At 40.0% G+C, this 26,092-nt stretch overlaps 1 protein-coding gene across 7 annotated transcripts in view; it reads left to right on the top strand.

Annotated features, from left to right (window-relative positions):
* The window catches only part of INTS14 (integrator complex subunit 14), a 55,508-nt gene that overhangs the window by 160 nt on the left and 29,256 nt on the right, over positions 1-26,092 (top strand). For 5 of the 7 annotated variants that reach the window (XR_012120741.1, XR_012120742.1, XM_073212017.1 and 2 more), the window contains exons 1-9: positions 68-203; positions 518-643; positions 3,286-3,431; positions 3,775-4,058; positions 5,408-5,515; positions 8,342-8,497; positions 9,282-9,400; positions 15,832-15,974; positions 25,118-25,210. Coding sequence is in view for 5 of the 7 variants with exons in the window: in XM_073212017.1 (XP_073068118.1) it covers positions 3,335-3,431; positions 3,775-4,058; positions 5,408-5,515; positions 8,342-8,497; positions 9,282-9,400; positions 15,832-15,974; positions 25,118-25,210 (1,000 nt within the window). In the remaining 2 variants the exon portion in view is untranslated. Of the gene's footprint in view, positions 1-67; positions 204-517; positions 644-3,285; positions 3,432-3,774; positions 4,059-5,407; positions 5,516-8,341; positions 8,498-9,281; positions 9,401-15,831; positions 15,975-25,117; positions 25,211-26,092 lie in introns of those variants that run through there. The other 2 variants (XM_073212018.1, XM_073212021.1) reach the window with 2 other exon arrangements.

Here is a 26,092-nt window from a genome sequence, read left to right as displayed (position 1 = left end):
AAGCTGGGGATCTGGGGGCAAGAGGGGTGGGGAGAAGGCTGGTAGCGGGGAAGTCCGGAGCCGGGCCCTCCGCCGTCCGAAAGCCCCGCCCAGGGCGCAGTCCCGGCGCCCGGTTCCCTTTTGTCTCACGGCCGGGAAGGTTCCGGCCTCGGTTCGCGGACGGAAAGTTTATGCGGACGGACTGTGCTGGTGATGGGCGCGGGGTAAGTGGGGAGGCCGGGGCCCCGGGCCGTCTTGGGTTGTGTTGGAGCCGCACAAGGGCTCAGCGGTGGGGAACAGCGTGGGGCCAGCGCCCTGCCCTCCCGCCGCCCCTGCGGCCTCCCCGCGCGGTCCGTGCGGCGCCGGTTCCCGGGCCCTGGGCCCCAGGCCCGGTGCCCAGCCTCCCGTGCGCTGTGGTTCGGGGCCCCCGCGCGGCGTAAACTCCACGATTTCTGCCTCCCTGTCCAGGCCCTCCCCGGCCGCCTGTTCCCATAAGAGACTTCCAGATCTCAATTTTTTTTCTTTTACTTATTTTAAGGTCCAAGTACACCTGAGTTGCAGTCCAAATGCGGGAGTTCGTTATTTCCGGGCTGGCGGTTTAGCGATGAAGCTGTGCCTGGGAACTGGGAAGGGACGCACCAGGGCGACGGGGAGACCCGAGGAGGTGAGGACCCCAGCATGAAGGGACGGGCCGCTGGAGACTGGCGTGGAGTCACGCTTTGAGAGCGAAACTGCTGAGAATTCTTTATGAATGAGATGATTGTCACATTCAGGGAAGAATTACAAATGTGTACTGGTGGGGTGTTGGCATTAAGGCCAAATCAGGTGGCCACAGTTTATTCTCATGAGTAACCCGTTCTTGAGAACGGTAGCGGTCTCAATTTTACATTTTACATTTTTAAGATTACATTTTAACCTTTAAATGTTACATTGTATGTAAACAGTATTTACGGGAAGTGTGGAGGTGGGGTGGGGAACTTGAGGGTGAGAATCAACCCAAGTGAGAAACACCTCCTGTTCTCATAAAACTGCTGGACTGTGGTGGACAGGATTTTTTTTTTTTTAATCAGGCTTAGAGTGCTTGAGTGAACCATCCTTCAAGAATATTCAGCTCCTCTTACTGCTCTGCTTACAATCTGGGTGCTAAATTAGTTTCCCATGACTTTGCCATTGTTTTAGGAGATGTGTTTGGGGGTGTACACAAATGGATCAGTCAGGAGAAGGAGCCAGTTCTGGAGAGGTCTGCAGAGAAGGCAAGACTGCCAGCTGCGGTCGCCCATTCCAGTGTTGGAGCAGGTTTAGTGGGCTAGAAGTGCCTTCTGACACCTGATCTAAATCTAAGTATCCTGTTCCCATTCTCCCAAACGGTGAGGGCTGTGCTCCCTATGACCCCCAACTTCAACAAAGATCGCTGTACATGGATGGGACTGCAGTGGGTGCTGGATAAAGTCTGTACCTAGGCAGAGGCATAGGAGCCCCTGGGGGCCTCTGCTTGAATGAAGAGAAGAGGAAATGTGTTCCTGGTGTCCAGAGTTAAAACTCTTCATGCATTTTGCCAAAGAATTAATGTTACATATGGTGATTACAGGTAGTTTCAGTAGCCTATACCAAACAATTGTCAAGCACACACATTTTGCCAGTTACTAGGATAGGTTCTGAAGAGACACTGGTGGGCAAAATATTACATGGTCCCTGCCCTTAGTGAGCATATGGTCTAAAAGAGTGGTTGAACCAATGTTGTACATTACCTCACATCTTGAACAACACAGCTGAGACCCAGAAAGAAAAGAAAAAAGATTGAGTAGATAAAATAGTACCAAGTTGATAGATCTAAGGTCATGTGTTTGACACTAGAAAAAACCCACAGACTCTCAGAGCCTGTTAACTTTTACCTTGGACACAGAATTAGCAGCCTGATGACCTGGCTTTCCAGGCCATAGTAGCCAAAAAGCAGCTACTTGGAAAGAGGGAGGATGGTTACAGAGGATTACTGAAAAAAGGGGAATGCAAGCTGGTGGTCTAAAAATTAATTATAAAGAAGAGGCACTAAAACAGCACAAGCACAACAGCCTGGGTCCCTTAAATACAAGGCTTCGTCATGTCTGTTCTGTACAATACTTGTTCTGTGAGACCTTAACAGCAACTGTGTAGAAAAAGATTACATGGAAAACATAGTGTCAGCAAATTAAATTGGATTCTTTGCTGTAAGGCCTCAACACATCTTTCCAGAGCATCTCTCTAGAACAGTGTTCTACAGCACTTGCTGTATAAAGTATAATGCTGGTATGAAGTATAACATCAGGGTAGCAGTGCGCTGGGCAGGATTGGTGTTGAGAGTGGTGATGCCAAGTCATCATAAAAGAGAATTATGTTTATTTAGCACATAGTGTTTAGTGAAGCCAAGGGGACATGTGGTTTAATTTTTTTCTATCAGAATGGTTAAACATTTTATAATTCTAAGGAGTCTGGAAAACTAAGTTATATTTCTCATTTATTCTTTGTTGGATATTTGAGGCATTGCTGTATTTGAAATGTTCACAGGCCATTATATGTAAAAAGCCTTTTCCTTCTTGACTTGAGTCCCTCATTACCACTTATAACATTGTTTCCATAGCCAATATGTTCTGAGCTCCCAGCAGTCTATTTGCAAATGGAATTTGAGAATATCACACATTTGCAGTTGGACACTATACTAAGTAACAAAAGCACCTTGGCCACTGTTAAGTGTTTGGAAGTAAATTCCAAAGAAGAAATTAGTGAACATTAAATTTCTAACCTGTTTATGTCCTTCCAGCGTCTTCTCTGTCTATATGTGATAGGATGTTTATGCATTTGTAATCAGTATGCATACAGTCCTGTGACTTACTATTATCAGCTACTAATAGTCCATATGAATATGTCTGATATCTACATATGTGTCATTTATTTAAGCTCTATGACATTTCATTATGCCCCTAGACCATAGTTTGCTTAATAATAGTAGCAGCAAGCTATGTTCCCATGAGCAGGTCTGTATAGCCATGAAGTTTTTTCTTTCAACAGAAATTTTTTCTTCGTGCTAATTTTCAATCCATAGTCTTAATTTGACACAATGTTACAGTTTCATAAGATAATGCCAGCTGTCATCCATATTCCTTAATTCTGTTCTTTTCCCTCAAAGTTAGAGCGCTGCCGCCATCTGTGCGCCGTGAGTACTGATGAGGCCAGCAGTTCGTTGCTTTTGTCATGTTTGATGATTTCCAGCTTTACTTTGGATCACTTTACTAGCCTTTTCATGTTTGTATTCATTTTAATTTTTTTTAAAAGGGCACCATGCAACAGGGTGATAAACACTTGCACAGACACTGTGGGGTAGATGAAGATAGCCACCCAAGAAGAAGGGTTGATCAGCAGAAAGCACTACCATATGGCAACTAGGAGTTCTTCAGTAAATTTCTCAAGAGCCACTTTTAGTAAGTGTTAGAGAGGTGATGTAGGAGTGTTGTATTAAGTTGTATAAAATTTGGAAGTATGAAAGTCAAGGGCTGCCTGAATTTAATGTTGTTTTTTTTAATAGAAATACTAAGGTGGTCCTTGATTTATGGCCATTTAGTGGGTGATTCTAAGAGTGGTCCTCACAGTGAGCTGTGCTGCATGCTTCCCTCCCACTGAATTCTCTGCAGATTTGCCCTCACCTCAACTTAAATGGGATGGGCGTTTACTCATTTCTGGGAGGTTTGGTTAAACTTAAATGATGAAAAGGTACTTTTTTCCTCTCCATGACATGTAAGACCTAATCCTGTTTATTTTCTGCAGCATTTCTCCACTTACAGTTGTCTGTCTGCATTCTGCCTGGGAACACTAGGATCATTTCCATCATGCCCACAGTGGTGGTAATGGACGTATCCCTTTCCATGACCCGGCCTGTGTCCATCGAGGGGTCTGAGGAATATCAGCGCAAGCACCTAGCAGCCCACGGTTTGACGATGCTGTTTGAGCACATGGCCACAAATTACAAGCTTGAGTTTACAGCCCTCGTGGTTTTTTCATCACTCTGGGAACTGATGGTTCCCTTCACAAGAGACTATAACACCCTACAGGTATGAAAAAAGTGAGTTATTGTATATACTGAGGAAAACAAGTGTTACCATATTGCACTGACTATTTAGAACTTGGAATTATTTAATGATAAGTGATAAGCCTATGGGTGAAATATCTGAGTACAGCTATAACACACGGATTCACAGGCAGTAGACCATATGCCTTTGGTGTGAGAGCTGTGAGTTGGTGGTCTTACTTTCTTCTCTTTTCTGGAATTCTCTGTGGAAAGGGGAGCATCTCAGGATGTAGTGCCCTGTTCCCTAAAGTTCAGGGTCTTTAGGTTCATCACTTTACTCTTTTCTGCTTTCTTGTAAAACTTGAGAAGATGAAAAATAGCCCTTCCCTACAAAAACCCTTATTCTATAAAGTAATTCAAAATTATACTTCCTCTCCAACAGATAGCCATTGACTCACAGATGCCAAGAAATTAAAATTTTTACACCTCAGTCGATAGGTGTTACCTTCCAAAGGTGGTGTCTGTAATAGGCCAGTTTATTTCTGACATCTCTAAATCATTAATATTTCCAACAAGTGTGTAGCACAGGGCCTCGCCTATCTATAGCGAGCCATCAATAAGTGTCTGTGGAAGTAAACCAAACAGTGTAATAATTGCTGGGCAGTTTAGAAATCCAGGATCAATGTAGTTTGATTTCTTAAAAATACAAGTAATAAAATTTTGTTAAATCGTTCCTTTTATTATCTCACATTTTTTTAAGTTACTCAAAGCTTTTTTTTAAATTGCAGTGGTCTCTTATAAGTGAGTAAACTAGGATTTGGAATGTTCAGCAGTCCTGATGTTTAGAGAATTGCTATATAAGTAGTACAGAAAAGTGATTAAGACCAGGAGTCCTGGAAGCAGATAGACCAGGTTCAGATCTAGACTCTGCCATTTCTAGGCATGGTAACTGAGAAAGTGACCTAATCATTTCTGTACTTTAGTTTCCTCAATTTAAAAATAGGCTAATAATCTATACCTTATAGGGTGTTATACTGATTAAATGCATGTAAAATGCCTAGAATGGTGTTTAGGATACAGTTAGTACTCTATAAATTTTTTATTTTTATGATGGGTTTAAAGTGCTTCATTTTAATTATTTCCTTCAGGGACCACTTACAAAGATATGAACTTGGTGGACTGTTCACTCTCACCTGATAAGAGGAGGGAACAAAGAGAAGCTCTTTTAATTATCCTTTACAGTTGAGGAAGCGTGTCTGACCATTTTTCTCCAAGAACCTGTGCTTTTTGGGCTGTCAGAAACACAATGCCCCCGTATCATGTTTATGCTTTGAACAGTTTATGTTGTTTTCTAATAATAAAGCTGTAAAATTTTATCTTTTATTTGATCAGGAAGCACTAAGTAATATGGATGATTATGATAAAACGTGCTTGGAATCTGCATTGGTTGGTGTTTGCAATATTGTTCAGCAAGAATGGGGTGGTGCAATTCCTTGCCAGGTAATGATCAATTCTTTTCATTGCTCTAAGTTAAAAACATTAACCACTGAGGTCCTTCGATTTTTTTCAGGCTGTGACACCGCATGCACTGTAATTCCCACAAACTATATTATACACTAATAGTATCTTTGAAAGAAGGCACTAAGTCAACATGAATATACTCAGAAAGCAGCACAATTATGCCTTGAGGAAAGCTTTCTCCTAGTAGATTAATTTATTGCAAACTAGTATTATTTGTATAAAACATAAAGGCTCACTGTGAAATTTTGGAACACTCCCTGGAAGGATTCTAAGTTTGAGTGATAGAATTGTAAACATCAGTACAATGTAGTCTGTCTGCATTATCTCAATAGAGCATTTATTCAGCAAACTTTCAACTATCTCAACTATGTGAGTCTAAAAAGTGAGGAGTATGAATGTCACAAAATCTGTTGCCCTTTACCTGGAGTCCACACTAGGTCCATGTTAACATCAAATCAGAGCAGAGTAGTAGCAGAAGAATTGGGAGTTTGCTACAAACAGGTACGGTGGGAAGTGGTGGCATAATTTAAAAGAGAAACATCGCTAAAAGGAAAATTGTAATAGCCTACAACAAAAGTCAGCAAACTTTTTCTGTATGTTTAGGCTTTGAGGTAATTCCAGGTGGCAACTCTTCAACCCCACTGTCATAGCATGAAAGCAACCACCAATAATAAGTAAATAAATAGGCATGGCTGTGTTCCAGTAAAACTTTATTTACAAAAGCAGGCAGTGAGCCATAGCATAGAACTTTTTTATTACAGGGTCAAACACAGTATTCCTCAGTAGTGTCAGTGGCATCACTGGTTTTATTTATAAGTGAAAAATAAGATTGTGGTTTCCTGGGGGTGACAGAGGGGTAGGGGTTGACTCCAGTGAAGCATGAGGGGATATGGGAGGTGATGGAACTGATCTTTATCTTGATTGTAGAAGTAGTTACGTCACTGAATGCAGTTGTCAAAACTCACAGAACTGTATACCAAAGGTGAATTTTATTGCATGTAAATGAATACATTTAATAAATTAATAAACCTACCTTTTTTTTCCCCTACAAAACCACCCTGTTTTGTAGAGTATGAACTTGTGGGTTAATGAAGACTCTTGAGCTACTACTGAAATCACTTGCTGAAAAAGCCAGTAAATGCCTTCTGATCAGTTTCTTCTAAGAAATAAAAATGTTTAGCACCTTTCTCCATAAATTTTGTTTAATTCGGTAGATCCATGCCTACAGAATATCTAATGTCTGAACAATATACTGAATAAGTGAAATTTTGTCGTGTCTTCTGGACTGGAAGCTAGGAAGTAGTGCAGTTTCATTTGCTACTTTTTCAATGATTTCGAAGAAGAAACTCAGGAAATTATGTAAAAACTAGACCTTGTGCACCATGCAGACTTCTGCCTTTTAACCTTTTTTCCTCTCTTGCAAAAAGGAGGATTCTGAATTTGAGATGTGTGTTGTACCCTAATGGCAAGGGGGCAGGACCTGAATCCACTTAAACTTGCTTGATGAGTTCTGGGGTAAACCAAGTCCAAAGCACTGTACTAGAGGTGGAAGTTTTTAGTAATTATTTTAATAATCAGTTACTACCAACTGGTTTGTTTTAATGTGGAATTTTTTTAACCAAGCTTCTCCAGCAGCTGGACTACATCTTCATTTGTGAATCAAGTCTGTGTCATTTTGACATTATATGAAATAGTTCATTATCATTATCACACAGCATCTGAAAAGGCTAGGTAGGTGCAGATGTGAGTCTTTACATAGCAGTTATTGGTGTCTAAAGAGGAAATACCTTGTAGTCAATTGACTATCTTCCCCCAAAATGACATTTCTCCAGGGGACCTCTATTAAGCATTTTTGGGCTTTAGAAGTAAGTGCCAATCTTGGGACTTCGCACGGTGCAACCACCTAATATTGCCCAAATGGCCTGTTGTTATCAAGTTGCTAGGCTAGGCTTGGGAATGTGAAAATAATCCTCCCCTGGAGTGCTTGGGAAGTCTACCCCTCACAGGACCATTGGAAGCACTGAGGAATAGGAGAATGGTTTATAACTACCATCTATTTTTGATATATTTGGAAGGCTTTTTTTCAACTTACAGGTTGATTAAGAATGCATTATAAAGGTTTTATACCCATCTGATTAAATGGTTCTTTTCTAGTTTTAAAGCAGTTGCCATTTTAGTTGACCAGGAGAGGAGTATGTCATCTTTGAAAAGGAAGTGCCAAGGTTCAGACTTGTGTGCTAGTACTTAGGGACACATGCGAAGTAGGTCTTCGTGCCCTTTTTTACTTTTATGCCTTAGGTGCCAGCTCCTTATCTAAGAGACAGTGTTCTAGATTTAATACAATTAAGTAAGAATTGGTTATGACTTTTTGTGTGTCCATAGGTAGGTGCTTTTTTTAGGTTTGATTACAGTAAAATGCATAGATCTGAAGTATGTAGTTCACTGAGTTTTCACGAATGCATGCATCTGTGTAATCACTACTCCAGTTAAGATACGGAACGTTTCCACTAACCTCAAGTTTCCTCATGTCCCTTCCTTGTCAGTAGCCCCACAACCCCTGTTTGATTCATCTTAGCTTTGTTTTACCTGTTCTAGAACTTCATATAAATAGGACCCATAAAATGCGCCTCTCATCTTTCACTTGACAAAGGGTTTTTGAGATTTATTCGTGTGATTGCTTATATCCTTGCAGAGGTAGGTCTTTCAGTGGAAGTGCAGTTAGGGAGAAATGAAAACATCGCTACATGAGCCTGCTTTAAATAAATATGTTATTTCATTTACACATCTCTCACTTTTTGCAAACAGGTTGTTCTGGTGACGGATGGTTGTCTTGGCATTGGTAGAGGGTCGCTACGGCATTCCCTAGCTACTCACAGTCAACGAAGTGAGAGCAACAGGTTCCCACTACCTTTTCCTTTCCCATCCAAGTTATACATCATGTGCATGGCAAATTTGGAGGAGGTAATGCTTTTACTAAGTCCTTTTTAGTTTGATTAGATACATTTTAGGACTCAGTTTCTTGTTAGTTTATTCCATTTGTATTATATTGCATACCATAACATTGAACTCCATTGGTTTCAGCTGAAGCTGATCACTACTTATATTTGAAAAGACTAAGAAGTCTCAAACAAAAAGACAACAGTTCAGAGTTGCCCCATCTCAGGAAAGAGCTGGAGTTGTTACCCATCCTACTTCCCACGAAGACTTCAGATGCTAAAGAGCTGAAATGTTCTTTATGATGTAGATATTTCCCTGATTTAGGAATTCTTATGTTCATTCTGCCAGAAATGTTAACAGAAGTGTGCTTTGATTGTTTTGGTAAAGTAACATTACTCTGGTATCTATTTTATTAAACTCTATTTCCTGGTTTTCCCATTTATTTGGGAAAATTGTTTAACCTTTCTTCACCTCAGTTTCTCTGTCTGTGAAATATAGATAATGATGGTTCTTACCCAAAGATGTTAGAAACACTTTGGAGGGAGATACTCTGTATCTTCCAGCTGTGGTCACCTCTGAGAATCTTTGCAAAACTACCTCCGAACGAAATAGCTCTTGTCATTCGGTATAATATTTCTCTTTTGGTAACCTTGAGTCAAAATTGTTACAGTTATTTTCCTTCTCAAGTTGTTAAAAAATCATCTCAGTTATTTATTGCCTGTGTTACTGTGATGGATGTGACCTCGGTGCTCCAATAATAATCCAGCATTTTGCACCACTTTAAAGGGGTCATCTGTTTGCTTTGCAGCTTCAGAGCACTGATTCCTTGGATTGCCTTGAACGTCTCATAGATTTAAACAATGGTGAAGGGCAGATTTTTACTATTGATGGACCCCTGTGCTTGAAAAATGTACAGTCTATGTTTGGGTGAGTATATATTTAGAGCTTTTTTGCATTCTTACACTCCATTATTATAATCTGATATCCAGCAATAATATGTATTTTACTATTTCTGATCAAATATTTTCCCCAAGTAGCACATCTTTCAGATAAAATAAGGGGTCATAGTGATTTTTAAAAGTGCATTCCTGTTGGTCCCCTCCCTGCCTCTGACCTGCATATAAGGGAGTAGTCGTGATGAGACATCGAAGATCTGAAAGGCCAGCCAGGGGACTCAAGGCGTAACAGGGCAAGAGTCATGCCGAAAAGGCAATCCTCTTATTTACTGAGCAAATAAACCCAAACATCCAAAGAATTCTGAGTAGGGGGTTCAACGCATGACCAACACACAATCATTATCTGACCTTGAGTCCAGCCCTAGGGCATGATGCTCCTCAAGGACACCGAAACCACGTGAGGGCGGTCACGAGTTGTAGGAGCTGTTTTGTCTTTCCTCATTCTGTTGTTGATCATGCATCACGAGTTGTAGGAGAAACAGTTAGGTCATATGTATTTGTACATCTGATTCCTATATTACTTGGTTTATGTGTTAATCCCACTAATCCCACATTTCCCTCTTTTCTTTTAAGTAGTAGATATAATAAAGAATATAGCAAGCAGTTTCTAACAGAAGGCTTTTAACATAGTTTACTTCTCCAAATTCTGCAGTATGAAATAAAAGTCTGCTTCTTAAATTTACATAATGTGAAATAAAGACAGAAAATAGATCTAGTGCAAATAGAAGGTAATTGCAGGTGATCAGGTCTATGCCTATAGACGGAGTTTTGATCTGAGCTGGGCAAGGGCAACAAAACAGCCCTGGGTGCAGAAGCTTTCTCTCCAAACTGGGGGGCTGAGGTTCTAAGCCTCACCTCTCTTGACCCCCAGTTTCTCACCTGATGGCCCCTCTGCGACTGTGCCTGTCTTAGGTTGTTCCTCCCTTGAGGAATCTTACCTGTCTGTCTCTGGCTAACCAGCCATCTTTGGGGCTGCACAGGGAGATGTGAAGTTGGTGAGAGAGAAGTATTCTTTGAAAAGGTTAGCTTTCTGCCTTTTTGAAAAGTTATGCTTCATGGCTGCTATGCCCAGCACTTGTCTTGTGTGAAAGGCTTTGATGCACTACAATTCTATGTATAAGACTCAAATTCTAGAAAAAGGGTTGTATTCAGGAAGGGAGAAGAAAAGTTATAGAAGTAGCAAATGGAAGAAAAATGTGAGAAGATTATTTCTATGACATAACTTCTTGTAGAGTAGCATACGCCTACATAGGTTTTAACAGACTATCGATTAAATTACGTACACACGTTAACAAAACAGGAATACAGATACATAACAAAAGCAGACCCACATTTAAGGGCCATATCCAGTGAAACCAAGAAAACCAGTTAAGTAACCCAGGCATTTGTGAAAACTGATCAATAATATTATGAATATTGTCTAGTTGATTCTGAATGGTTTGAGAGAAGTCAGACAAATTAAAACAGCACATTTCCTGGAAATTATTCACACCCCATATGTCTTTTTAACAGCAGACAGTCATAGTAGCACGATTCTGAAGCACTGCAACTCACACTTCTAGCTCTTGACTGAGTTCAGATAATATGGAAGCAGTCAAATTCGTTGTTTTGCTGTATTCACAGGCCAGCTTAGACAGTTCCTTTTGCATTCCACCGACAATCCCAGGAGCCGGCAGGATGAATGCAGCTGCAACTGCAGCAGAGGCGGGATCTGAAAGCCTCAAGTTGTCATCACAATCAGATGGCAGAGCTCGGAGAAATCTTTCATGACTATTTCCAGGATAATCTATTAGAGCAGGAAGGCGTCCCACAGCCACACATACCTTGATAACGTGAAGAGAGGGCTTAGGGTGTGGACTTGTACCACCTGCCCTGCCCCTAAGGTGGGCTGGGTGGTTGTCTGTTTGCTAGGGCTGTTTACAGTGAAGTCACGGGTTATGCTGAGATACCCTTCTTTGTTTACGAAACACTCAAACATTCCAGGCCAAGTTGCTCCTGGCCTTTTGAGCTTTAACTGATCTCACTGAAGAATGACTCTAGAGCTGAATGTTTTTTTGTTTTATTTATTTGTTTGTTTGTTTGTTTTAATTTTGGTATCATTAATCTACAATTACATGAGGAACATTATGTTTATTAGACTCCCCCCTTCACCAAGTCCCCGCCACATACCCCATTAGTCACTGGTCCATCAGCGTAGTAAGGTGCTGTAATATTACTACCCGTCTACTCTGTGTTGCACAGCCCTCCCCGTGCCCACCCCCCACATTATACATGCTAATAGTAAGGCCCCCTTTCTTCTGCGTCCAACTTCTCCCTCCTTCCCACCCGTCCTCCCCAGTCCCTTTCCCTTTGGTAACTGTTAGTCCTTTCTTGGGTTCTGTGATTCTGCTGCTGTTTTGTTCCTTCAGTTTTTCCTTTGTTCTTATACTCCACATATGAGTGAAATCATTTGGTATTTGTCTTTCTCTGCCTGGCTTATTTCACTGAGCATAATACCCTCTAGCTCCATCCATGTTGTTGCCAAGTAGGATTTATTTTCTTCTTATGGCTGAATAATATTCCATTGTATATATGTACCACATCTTCTTTATCCATTCATCTACTGATGGACACTTAGGTTGCTTCCATCTCTTGGTTATTGTAAATAGTGCTGTGATAAACATAGGGGTGCATCTATCTTTTACAAATTGGGCTGCTGCATTCCTAGGATAAATGCCTAGAGGTGGGATTCCTGGGTCAAATGGTATTTCTTTTTTGAGCTTTTTGAGGAACCTCCACACTGCTTTCCATAATGGTTAAACTAATTTACATTCCCACCAGCAGTGTAGGAGGGTTCCCCTTACTCCACAACTTCGCCAACATTTGTTGTTGTTTGTCTTTTGGATGGTGGCCATCCTTACTGGTGTGAGGTGATATCTCATTGTGGTTTTAATTTGCATTTCTCTGATGACTAGCGATGTGGAGCATCTTCTCATGTGTCTGTTGACCATCTGAATTTCTTATTTGGAGAACTGTCTGTTCAGTTCCTCTGCCCGTTTTTTAATTGGATTGTTTGCTTTTTGTTTGTTGAGGTGCGTGAGCTCTTTATATATTTTGGATGGCAACCCTTTATCGGATCTGTCATTTATGAATATATTCTCCCATACTGTAGGGTACCTTTTTTGTTCTACTGATGGTGTCCTTTTCTGTACAGAAGCTTTTCAGCTAGATATAGTCCCACTTGTTCATTTTTGCTTTTGTTTCCCTTGCCTGGGGAGATATGTTCATGAAGAAGTCGCTCATGTTTATGTCCAAGAGATTTTTTGCCTATGTGTTTTTCTAAGAGTTTTATGGTTTCATGGCTTACATTCAGGTCTTTGATTCATTTTGAATTTACTTTTGTGTATGGGGTTAGGCAATGATCCAGTTTCATTCTCTTACATGTAGCTGTCCAGTTTTGCCAACACCAGCTGTTGAAGAGGCTGTCATTTCCCCATTGTATGTCCATGGCTCCTTTATCTTATATTAATTGACCATATATGTTTGGGTTAATGTCTGAAGACTCTATTCTGTTCCACTGGTCTGTGGCTCTGTTCTTGTGCCAGTACCAAATTGTCTTGATTACTGTGGCTTTGTAATAGAGCTTGAAGTTGGGGAGCGAGATCCCTCCCACTTTATTCTTCCTTCTCAGGATTGCTTTGACTATTCGGGGTCTTTAGTAGTTCCATATGAATTTTAGAACTATTTGTTCCAGTTCGTTGAAGAATGCTGATGGTAATTTGATAGGGATTGCATTAAATCTTTAGATTGCTTTGGGCATGATGGCCATTTTGACAATATTAATTCTTCCTAGCCAAGAGCATGGGATGAGTTTCCATTTGTTAGTGTCCTCTTTAATTTCTCTCAAGAATGTCTTGTAGTTTTTGGGGTATAGTTCTTTCACGTCCTTGGTTAGGTTTATTCCTAGGTATTTTTTTTTTATGCAATTGTGAATGGAATTGTTTTCCTGGTTTCTCTTTCTATTAGTTCATCGTTAGTGTATAGGAAAGCCTCAGATTCCTGTGTATTAATTTTGTATAGAGCTGAATGTTTAACACATAGTTTTGGTAGGGGGTTTCCTTGCATGTAGTTATATTGCTCTGACTGCAGATATCTTGCCTTGCTTTTTTCCAAAGGCCCTCACCCTATTTTGTCTTAAGCTCAAGGTCCCTGTCTCATTCCCCCCTCTACAGATGGAGACCCTAGTTTCTGCTAGGGATAAGAGGCGACGACCGCTCTGGCTGCCTCATGCTTAGAGGGTGCGCATAAAGGGTGCAGTTAGGTCTCCATCAGTGGTCAGTTGAGAAGGCCTTGGAAGATTGGCTCTTGTATTCCAGGTTTCATTTCTATTACTATTTGCAGTTTTGTGGCTTCTAGGCAAGCAAGATAGAACAAATTGTGTTATTAGGTGAAGTAGCAATATCTGAAGTTGGATTTTCCATTCTAGAAGGACGAACTTGATGAGATTAAGAATGCATGGTTGAATATGAGAACTAGAAATAGTAAAACTTTAATTGAAATGATAGGAGAAAACTAAAACATCTGGAAAATCATAGCCAAATATTTTGAAGAAGCTAGAATTCTTCAAATTCAAGAAGAATTCAAGAAGCTAGTTTATGTGCTAATGACTAGTATTAGGATTTAGTATGGATAAGGCTGCATTATTGAAACAATACTCTTCTGTAAAATCACCCTCATTTTTATTAGAAGTAACTAGATTAAGAAAATAATTAACACCTGGCTTGACTTTTTTTGCACAAGTGCAGCAAGAAGAGCAATTGATTACATAGGATCTTTTAAATGTGCTTTGCTGGAACTTTTTATAAGGAATTTCAGATTGGACTTTTGAAGGCCTCTTGAGGCCAGAAAGCGAAGCCAGACTTGCCATCAGGTTGTGTCTGCAGTACCTGTATATTTGGGTGAAGTCCTCTCTTCTTTAGGTCCCCGAGACATTCCTGAGGTTCCTGCACTTGCCAGGAAGTGACCTTCCTTACTCACCTGGTAAGGCTGCTGGGAACTCTGTAAGCAAGGTACCAGGCCAGTTCTTCCAAGGGGCTTTGTTGGCTTTATAAATTCAACCTTACTTCCTTAAAGCTGTTCATATCTGAGTTGATGCACATGTCTCTCAGGTATGACATTCTAGTCAAAGCCTTGGTAACATAACCAGTGTTTTTAATTGGTGTTGTGATAAGGAAAGCAGATTCTTACTGAGCTTATGCAAATAAACATACTGTCATAAAATATAAAAATACTGAAAGCTTTTAAATTCTGGAGGGGTCAGGTAGAGAGAAGATAAATGTTTCAATTCTGCTCATAAAGGTATTGTCATTTACTAAACTGTTGTCAGTCAGCTTAAGAGAAAAAGCTTAAAATACTTTATCAGCAACATTTGAAACAAAAAGCCACAAAATCATTTCCCTAGTTTACTTAATCTTATGTAACCAATACTTGTTCTGCTGAAATCCAGTTCTTTACTAGTTTAGGAGTAATAACACACTGACTATAAATGACAAAAGACTTACAAATGACAGTGGTTAAAGATCTGATGAGAGCTTACTATAAGACAGTTGACATAAGAAAATTTGGATACTTCTGTAACATAAAACATTCAGTAACAAAGTATAACAAAGTATAGCATCATTCCCTTTGACAGTGCTTTCCAGGTAAATATATATCAGATAAATAAGCCAAATTAGCCAAAGATTTTCCCTGATGAGGAGAAAAAATTCCTCTGACATGTTCCAGGGGCCCTCTGGAAACTATCAGAGTGAACTAGAGGTAAAAAGCACCTTTTTGAATTTGATTTTGGGAAGCTGTCAGAGAATTTTTAAGGCACTTGCCTAAATAGCCTAAGTAGAATCAAAAGTCACTATGGAACAATACTTATCTATTTAACCAGAATGACAGTAAAGATTTTAAAGGCAAATACAGAAGATTACACAGTACCCCCTACTCAGAATCCTTTGGATGTTTGGGTTCATTTGCTCAATAAATATAAGGAGTGCCTTCTCAGCATTACTCTTGCGCTGTTCCGCCTTGAGTCCCCTGGCTGGCCTTTCAGATCTTCGATATCTCGTCACGTCTCCTCCCTTATCTGCGGGTCAGAGGCAGGGAGGGGACCGACAATTCCACTAAGCAGAACTAAATCTGTAATGTCTGTAGATATTGCTCTTCTTACAATGACTCAGCAATTTCAAAGATTAACATGCTTTTGGACTTTTCAGAATTGAAATTTCTGCACCAAAAATGTCCACTTTTGTTCTGTTTCACAAATGGTCATATCATAGTTTTAGAGTCAAGTTAAAGGGAAAACAAATTTAACATCTTGAAAAACCTGTATGTATCATATTACTCTTCCTACAACAATTAATCATCATATTCTAGAAAACTGATCGACCTGGCATATACTCCTCTCCATGCTGCTCTCAAGTGCGGCCACCTCGCTGCTGATGTGCAAGTCTTCCCCAGGCCAGAACCTTTTGTTATAGACGAGGAAATTGATCCTGTCCCTAAAGTCATCAACACAGGTAACTTTTTTCTATTATCCTTACTTTCTCCTAATTTCTGACTTAACTCTTCTCTCTCCAGGAAACCCTCCTGGAAAGAAATATAAATTTGGTACTAGGGTACTGTTGTCATCGGTATACATGGATGGGAGGATGCATTGCCTAAGGAGTGGCACATTAACGGTCTTTCATGGTGAGGTCATAAATTGATCTCCAATCCTAGATAATTATAACCACAAACTTCTGGAGTTGGAAAACATGGCCAGATTCACTAAAATCCTTGAGTTAATTCTTAATAGAGATGCTAAGATTGATTGGCCTCATAATTAAGGTCATATGTGAAGAACTAAGCTGTGTGACCCTGGACACATCACTTCCTCTAGTTCTTGGTTAGGTGAGTGGCGTCTTTAGGTGAGTGATGGTCTCTAAGGTGTCAGCTCTGATGCTGTTCCCCTAAGCCCTGCTCTTGTATTATGACTGAAAGAAAGCAATGTGCCTCCTCTTTTCCTAGTTTATGTTGCCAGCGCTATGTTTAGCTGAGATTGGCAAAGTGAAGGGTCAAAAGTAGTAAAGGGCAAACCCACAGCCAACATCAGACTTAACAGGGAGAAGCTGAAAGCTTTTCCTCTAAGATCAGGAACAAGACAGGGATGCCCACTCTCCCCACTGTTATTCAACATAGTACTGGAGGTCATAGCCACAGCAATCAGGCAAAACAAAGAAATACAAGGCATGCAGATTGGTAAAGAAGAAGTCAAACTGTCACTATTTGCAATGACATGATATTGTACATAAAAAAACCCTAAAGACTCCATTCCAAAACTACTAGAACTAATATCTGAATTCAGTAAAGTTGCAGGATATAAAATTAATACACAGAAATCTGTTGCTTTCCTATACACTAACAATCAATTAACAGAAAGAGAAATCAGGAAAACAATTCTATTCACAATTACATCAAAAAGAATAAAATACCTAGGAATAAACCTAACCAAGGAAGTAAAAGACTTATACTCTGAAAACTACAAGACACTCTTAAGAGAAATTAAAGAGGACACTAACAAATGGAAATTCATCCCATGCTCATGGCTAGGAAGAATTAATATTGTCAAAATGGCCATCCTGCCTAAAGCAATCTACAGATTCAATGTAATGCCTATCCAAATACCAGCAACATTCTTCAACAAACTGGAACAAATAGTTTTAAAATTCATATGGAACCACAAAAGATCCTGAATAGCCAAAGCAATCCTGAGAAGGAAGAATAAAGCAGGGGCATCTCGCTTCCCAACTTCAAGCTCTACTACAAAGTCACAGTAATCAAGACAATTTGGAACTGGCACAAAAACAGAGCCACAGATCAGTGGAACAGAACAGAAACTCCAGACATTAACCCAAACATATACAGTCAATTAATATACGATAAAAGAGCCATAGACATACAATGGGGAAATGACAGCCTCTTCAACAGCTGGTGTTGGCAAAACTGGACAGCTACATGTAAGAGAATGAAACTGGATCATTGCCTAACCACATACACAAAAGTAAATTCAAAATGGATCAAAGACCTGAATGTAAGTCATGAAACCATAAAACTCTTAGAAAAACACATAGGCAAAAATCTCTTGGACATAAACATGAGTGACTTCTTCATGAACATATCTCCCCAGGCAAGGGAAACAAAAGCAAAAATGAGCAAGTGGGACTATATCAAGCTGAAAAACTTCTGTACAGCAAAGGGTACCACCGAAAGGCATCCTACAGTATGGAAGAATATATTCATAAATGACAGATTCGATAAAGGGTTGAAATCCAAAATATATAAAGAGCTCACATACCTCAACAAACAAAAAGCAAACAATCCAATTAAAAAATGGGCAGAGGAGCTGAACAGACAGTTCTCCAAAGAAGAAATTCAGATGGTCAACAGACACATGAGAAGATGCTCCACATTGCTAGTCATCAGAGAAATGCAAATTGAAACCACAATGAGATATCACCTCACACCAGTAAAGATGGCCACCATCCAAAAGACAAACAACAACAAATGTTGGCAAAGTTGTGGAGTAAGGGGAACCCTCCTACACTGCTGGTGGGAATGTAAATTAGTTTAACCATTATGGAAAGCAGTGTGGAGGTTCCTCAAAAAGCTCAAAATAGAAATACCATTTGACCCAGGAATCCCACTTCTAGGAATTTATCCTAAGAATGCAGCAGCCCAATTTGAAAAAGATAGATGCACCCCTATGTTTATCGCAGCACTATTTACAATAGCCAAGAAATGGAAGCAACCTAAGTGTCCATCAGTAGATGAATGGATAAAGAAGAGGTGGTACATATACACAATGGAATATTACTCAGCCATAAGAAGAAAACAAATCCTACTTGGCAACAACATGGATGGAGCTAGAGGGTATTATGCTCAGTGAAATAAGCCAGGCAGAGAAAGACAAATACCAAATGATTTCACTCATATGAGGACTATAAGAACAAAGAAAAACTGAAGGAATGAAACAACAGCAGAATCACAGAACCCAAGAATGAACTAACAGTTATCAAAGGGAAAGGGACTGGGGAGGATGGGTGGGAAGGGAGGCATAAGGGGGGCATTATGAATAGCATGTATAATGTGGGGGGTGGGCATGGGGAGGGCTGTGCAACACAGAAGACAAGTAGTGATTATACAGCATCTTACTACACTGATGGACAGTGACTGTAATGGGGTTTGGGGGGGACTTGGTGAAGGGGGGAGTCTAGTAAACATAATGTTCCTCATGTAATTGTAGATTAATTATATCCCCTCCAAAAAAAAAGTAGTAAGGGTAGTGGGGATTTGTCTTCTCTTGGCAGGTGGGTTCCCTGAGTAGTGGGTACATGTTACACTGTCACAGTCTCAGTCACCATGCACCCTCAGTGCCTAGCATAGTGTCATGCTTAGTAATTGTTCATGAGCTACTTGTTCAGTCAACAAATGATTAAAACTGAGTGCATGGGAACAGGATTAAAGATGGTGGCATGAGAGGTGAGACAGAGAACTCCTCCCAAAAGCACATATAATATGAAAATATAATTAATACAACTAATTCTAAAAGTGCAACAGGAATGAAGACTGCGCCAGATTGCATACACCTGGAGAAAAGAGCAGACCTCATGAAACAGGGTAACGTACCAAAGCCTTGATCTGGCAGGATCCAAGCCCTTACCCCACCCCAGATCACCAGTGGGAGGAAGAGAAACAGAACTGGGAGGGGGTGGAAGCCTAAGACTGCTGAACACCCAGCCCTGGAGATCTGCTTTGGGAGCACAAGCCTACATTGCATGCTGCATTGGAGATTAGTGGGGTTGGAAAGCTAAGACAGAAGGTATACTTGGAGAGACTGAGATTCCAGCTGTTTGTGGAGGACAGGGATCCACATCCAGTGCTCTGGGACAAAGGAAAGGCTGGCGGTCTGAGAGGCTTCCTAGCAGTGAGAGGGCTGCTGAAGGGGCTGGGATTGCACGGAGCTTGCTGCTTGGGAGAAGGGATAGGTGGACAAGGTTGTCTGGGTGCAATCTGCCCAGCAGGTTGGGGACTTTCAGGAATTTCAGGTGCTCCATCACCCTGGCTGGCTACTCAGCTCCGAGGTCCACCCTGTGGTACACCGCCTGCTGAGCCTTCCTCCTGGCCTGCTGGCACTGGCTCACAAACCAGCAGTCCCTGCCCTGGCATCAGGCCAACCAGAGGGAGGCCCTGCCTACAGCATCTACAAATGCAAAGCACAGAGGCTTACACCTGTGTGCTCAGCCCACTGATTCTGACAGTGGAGACAAGCATTGCTTCTGGGAAGCAGGAAACAGCTCTTTCCTCCCCCCCAGGCACCAGCACTGCTCCCCTGTGACTCCCAACATCACTTCAGGGGCTGAGCAGCTCCAGAGACTAGAGCTTCTGGGCACTAGAGGGTGCCACATACAAAATATGAACTGTCAAAGGAACCTGGTTCAGACCAAAATCTCACAAACACCAGAAAAAGGCCCAAGTGAAACTGAACTCACCAATCTTCCTGAAAGAGAGTTCAAAATAAAAATCATAAACATGCTCATGGAGGTACAGAAAAATATTCAAGAACTCAGGGGCGAATTGAGGATGGAGATTCAATCATCTTTAAGAAATTCCATATCTGAAATGAAACATAAAATGGAGGGATTTAAAAGCAGATTAGATGTAGTAGAGGAGACTATAAATGGAACAGAAATAAGAGAAGAGGAATACAAAGAAGTTGAGGCACAGAGAGAAAAAAGGATCTCTAGGAATGAAAGAATATGGAGAGAACTGTGTGACCAATCCAAACAGAACAATATTAGCATTATAGGGGTATGAGAAGAAGAGAAAAAGGGATAGAAAGTGTCTTTGAGGAGGTAATTGCTGAAAACTTCCCCAATCTGGGGGACTCAAGGAGGACAACACTAAGACATATTATAATTAAAATGGCAAAGATAAAAGATAAGGGCAGACTTTTAAAAGCAGCTAGAGAGAGAAAAAAAGATCATATACAAAAGAAAACCCATCCAGCTATCATCAGACATCTCAACAGATACCTAACAGGCCAGAAGGGAGTGGCATGATATATTTAATGCAATGAAACAGAAGGGCCTCGAACCAAAATTACTTCATCCAGCAAGATTATTGTTTAAATTTGAAGGAGGTATTAAACAATTTTCAGATAAGCAAAAGCTGAGAGAATTAACCTCCCACAAACCACCTTTACAGTATATTTTGGAGGGACTGCTATAGATGGAAGTGTTCCTAAGACTAAGTAGCTGTCACCAAGGGAAATAAAACCACAGTAAAGAAAGTAGAAATTAATTACTAAACAGATGCAAAATCAAATCAACTACCCCTAAAGTCAATCAAAGGATAGACAAAGAGTACAGAATATGATACCTAATACATAAAGAATGGAGGAAGAAAAAGGAGGGGGGAAAAAAGAACCTTTAGGTTGTGTGTGTAATAGCATTCTAAGTGAGTTAAATTAGACTGTTAGATAGTAAGGGAATTACCCTTGAACCTTTGGTAACCATGAATCTAAAGCCTGCAATGGCAATAAGTACATACCTATCGATAATCACCCTAAATGTAAATGGTCTGAATGCACCAATCAAAAAGCATAGAGTCACTGAATGGATGAAAAAACAAGACCCATCTGTATGTTACCTACAAGAGACTCACTTCAAACCCAAAGACATAGACAGACTGAAAGTAAAGGGATGGAAGAAGATTTTTCATACAACTAATAGGGAGAAAAAGGCAGGAGTTGCAGTACTGGTATCAGACAAAATAGACTTCAAAACAAAGTCACAAGAGACAAAGAAGGACATTACAAAGTGATAAAGGGGTCAATCTAACAAGTGGATATAACCATTATAAATGTCTATGCACCCAACATAGGATCACCTAAATATGTGAAACAAATACAAACAAAATTAAAGGGGAAATAGAATGCAATGCATTCATTTTAGGAGACTTCAACACACCACTCACTCCAAAGGACAGATCCACCAGACAGAAAATAAGAAAGGACACAGAGGCACTGAACAACATATTAGAACAGATGGACTTAATGGACATCTACAGAACACTCCATCCAAAAGCAATGGAATACACATTCTTCTCAAGTGCCAATGGAACATTTTCAAGAATAGATCATATACTAGGCGACAAAAAGAGCCTGGGTAAATTCAAAAAGATTGAAATTGTACCAACCAGCTTCTCAGACCACAAAGGTATGAAACTGGAAATAAGTTATACAAATAAAACAAAAAAGCCCACAAACACTTGGAGGCTTAATAACATGCTCCTAAATAATCAATGGATCAATGACCAAATAAAAACAGAGATCAAGCAATATATGGAGACAAATGACAACAATAATTCAACACCATAAAATTTGTGGGACGCAGCAAAGGCCGTGCTAAGAGGGGAGTATATTGTAATACAGGGCTACCTCAGGAAAGAAGAACAATCCCATATGAACAGTCTAAACACAATTAACAAAACTAGAAAAAGAAGAACAAATGAGGCCCAAAGTCAGTAGAAGGAGGGACATAATAAAGATTAGAGCAGAAATAAATAAAATCTAGAAGAATAAAACAATAGAATCAATGAAAGCAGGAGCTGGTTCTTTGAGAAAATAAACAAAATAGATAAACCCCTAGCCAGACTTGTCAAGAAAAATAGAGAATCTACACACATAAACAGAATCAGAAATGAGAAAGGAAAAATCACTATGGATACCACAGAAATACAAAGAATTATTAGAGAATACTATAAAAAATTATATGCTAATGAACTGGATAACCTAGAAGAAATGGACAACTTTCTAGAGAAATACAAACTTCCAAGGCTTATCCAGGAAGAAACAGAAAATCTGGGTAGACCAATTACCAAAAACTAACTGCACGGAAAGGGTTCATTTCATGCTCGGGTGTACAGATTTTAAGGAGCTGTAAAGTGAAGTGAAGGGCTGTGCACAGGCTTCTTTTTTGTGTGTGCTTTAGCTCCTGGCTGTCTGGAAGTAGAGCATCCATCTTTTTCTTTTTCTTTTTCTTTTTCTTTTTTTTTTTTAATTTTTTATTAAGGTATGATTGATATACACTCTTATGAAGGTTTCACATGAAAAAACAATGTGGTTACTACATTCACTCATATTATCGAGTCCCCACCCATACCCCAATGCAGTCACTGTCCATCAGTGCAGCAAGTTGCCAGAGATCCACTGTGTGCCTACTCTGTGCTACACTGTTCTCCCCGTGATCTCCCACACTATGTGTACTAAACATAATACTCTTGAGTCCCCTTCTCCCTCCCACTCCACCCACCCTCCCATACCCCTCCCCTTTGGTAACCACCAGTCTCTTCTTGGAGTCTCCGAGTCTGCTGCTATTTTGTTCCTTCAGTCATGCTTCATTGTTATACTCCACAAATGAGGGAAATCATTTGGCATTTGTCTTTCTCTGCCTGGCTTATTTCACTGAGCATAATGTCCTCCAGCTCCATTCATGTTGTTGCAAATGGTAGGATTTGTTTCTTTCTTATGGCTGAATAGTATTCCATTGTGTATATGTACCACATCTTCTTTATCCATTCATCTACTGATGGACACTTAGCTTGCTTCCATATCTTGGCTATTGTAAAAAGTGCTGCGATAAACATAGGGGTGCACATGTCTTTTTGAATCTGAGAAGTTGTATTCTTTGGGTAAATTCCAAGGAGTGGAATTCCGGGGTCAAATGGTATTTCTATTTTTAGTTTTTTGAGGAACCTCCATATTGCTTTCCACAATGGTTGAACTAGCTTACATTCCCACCAGCAGTGTAGGAGGGTTCCCCTTTCTCTGCATCCTCACCAGCATTTGTTGTTCTTAGTCTTTTTGATGCTGGCCATCCTAACTGGCATGAGGTGATATCTCACTGTGGTTTTAATTTGCATTTCCCTGATGATTAGTGATGTGGAGCATCTTTTCATGTGTCTGTTGGCCATCTGAATTTCTTCTTTGGGGACCTGTCTCTTCATATCCTCTGCCCATTTGTTAATCGGGTTATTTGCTTTTTGGGTGTTGAGGTGTTTAAGTTCTTTATATATCTTGGATGTTAACCCTTTGTCGGACATGTCATTTACAAGTATATTCTCCCATACTGTAGGATGCCTTTTTGTTTTGATGATGTCCTTTGCCGTAGAAAAACTTTTCAGTTTGATGTAGTTCCGTGAGTCATTTTTGCTTTTGTTTCCCTTTCTTGAGGAGATGGGTTCAGGAGGAAGTTGCTCATGCTTATATTCAGGAGATGTTTGCCTATGTTGTTTTCGAAGATTTTTAAGAGCATCCATCTTTTTCACTGTGACTAGACAGCAGTGTATTAAGCTGAGCCAAATGTTTTGCTACCTTCAAAGCAATTAGATTTCACTTCACTCCCATCGTTTTATGATAAGTGACTTTGAATAGGTCTTTTTTTTCCCATATAAACTTTTAATCCAAGCTCTTTGGATTGCTTATATTTAAACCACTTTAAAATGTAGGCCTCTTTCTACTCAAATGGAAAATATATAATTGCTTAAGCTGATTCATTTGTTACTCAGATAAAGAAAGTAGTGACAACAAATCTCTAGAGAATCAAGTTTCCAGATGTATTAGAAGTAGAGTGTACTCACCATGATCCTGATTTTTTTTAATTGTTTTGGAATATGAGTGTGTTGGGTGAGGACAATAAAGGGGCATAAAAATTCTCAATCATAGTATAAGTTGGTCACAGGGATGGTAGTACAGCATGGAGAATATAGCCAGTGATTCTGCAACATCTTCCTGTGTTGACAGATAGTAGCTGCACTAGAGGGGGTGAGGATTTAATAATGTGGGTAACTGTTGAACCACTGTGCTGTATACTTGAGACCAATATAAGATTGTATTCCAATATTTTAATTAAAGAAATAATGAGTGTGTCTATACCTAGAAGAAAAACTGAAAAGTAATTCAATAAAGTACTGATAGAGGTGTCCTTTGATGGTGCATAAAGAGTGACTTTTTCATCTTTACAATTTTTAGTGTTTTCCAAGTTTTTATACTATTTATAGAATCAGAAAGAAACTCATAAGAAGTATTTTGGGTTACCACTTTTGTTTTTTACTTATTTCAGATTTTCAACAAACACTCTTGGTCTTTGATATGGCTTCTAGAAATCAAAGAACCCATTGTCATATTTAGACAGCTACCTTGGTTTGTAGAAATGTATTTTTTTCTCTGGGCAACGTTTTTAATGCGGCGGCTTTATTCTCCAAGGACAGCTGCTCGGAGTTGTTGTGGAAATGTCTGACTACTGCGCCCCCTGCTGGCGTGAATGTCCTTCTCTGTAACAGAGGGACTTGCTCTTTGAGCTTTTTTTGCCTTGGCTTGGGGACCGAGCCTCATAAAAACCAAGTCTAGCTGATTTGTCATATAACTTCAGTTCATTAAATAAAAGACAATTATCCTTATTTCCTGAGCTACTTAAATTATAAATTATGAGTCATCTAGAGGAACTCTAATCATCATATTTGAATTCCCCACCTAAACATTGTGCTTTTGAAATCCAGTACATAGAAAATGATGTACCCTCCTGCAGCACCACTTACTTCTGCACTGGTTCCTTCTTTTCAGATTTGGAAATAGTGGGATTTATTGACATAGCTGATATTTCAAGCCCCCCAGTTCTCTCCAGACATCTGGTCCTACCTATAGCACTTAACAAAGGTGAGTTCTCTTCCTAGTCCAGCAATAAAAATGAAATATCTAATTATGTAAAGTTATTCTTAAATGTCAGATATAGGATAGCCCATTTTGCAGGATTTGGAGGAAAGGAAGAGTTTATTGGATTGGAATTTTAAAATAATGGTATGTTGCTTACTTACTCTTCTGGGAAACTGCTGCTTTACACTGTGGAAAGCATTTTGTCATCTGTGTATTATGAGTTGCTTCGTTAGTTGAAATCCTCTTTTGAGATGAGAATGCTTAGTGCCCACCCAGGGCTCTGCCTTTCCTGGTAGGAGATGCTGAGGGAACCAAAGTAGTTCTCAGAAGGTTGCCTGAATATGTGGAAGTCAAATATAGCTTCATAAGGGGAGAAGCCACATCTGTCCTCTACTGGTGCCTAGCCCATAGTAGTTACTCACTAAATACTACTGAATGAGTGGATGAGTCCAGGCCTGTGTGAGGCCTCATTACTGTAAAGTTACGTCCCCCAAATTGAGCATTTCTATGGGACATTGTTGGTCTCTAGCACTTTAAACTTTTCTTTTTTCTGTTCTAGGCTACCCCATCCACTTCATATCCACCAGCTTTCTCCAAGAAGTGTACATAAGCAAGCAGGTTTCCATTTACTGAGTTATGAGCACATTCCTTCTATGCCTGCTTATCTCAGTTGGAATGTTGGGTATTCCATAACCCTCAGTCACACATTCACAGACAGAATCTTATGTTCCCACATTTGACTTAAATATCATTGTGTCCATAATTTACTTTATTGTTAACCAGGCTTCCCTTATTTCTAAGGTCCTCAGGGAATTCTGCATTCCCTGGGGATTGCAGAATATATAAATTGCCAGGATTGGGCAAAATGAAGAGTTTACATGGAGA

This window comes from Manis javanica, chromosome 8, assembly GCF_040802235.1.
Source record: "Manis javanica isolate MJ-LG chromosome 8, MJ_LKY, whole genome shotgun sequence".
In the NCBI taxonomy this organism is placed as follows: domain Eukaryota; kingdom Metazoa; phylum Chordata; class Mammalia; order Pholidota; family Manidae; genus Manis; species Manis javanica.
This window is presented reverse-complemented; position numbering and strand designations above follow the sequence as displayed.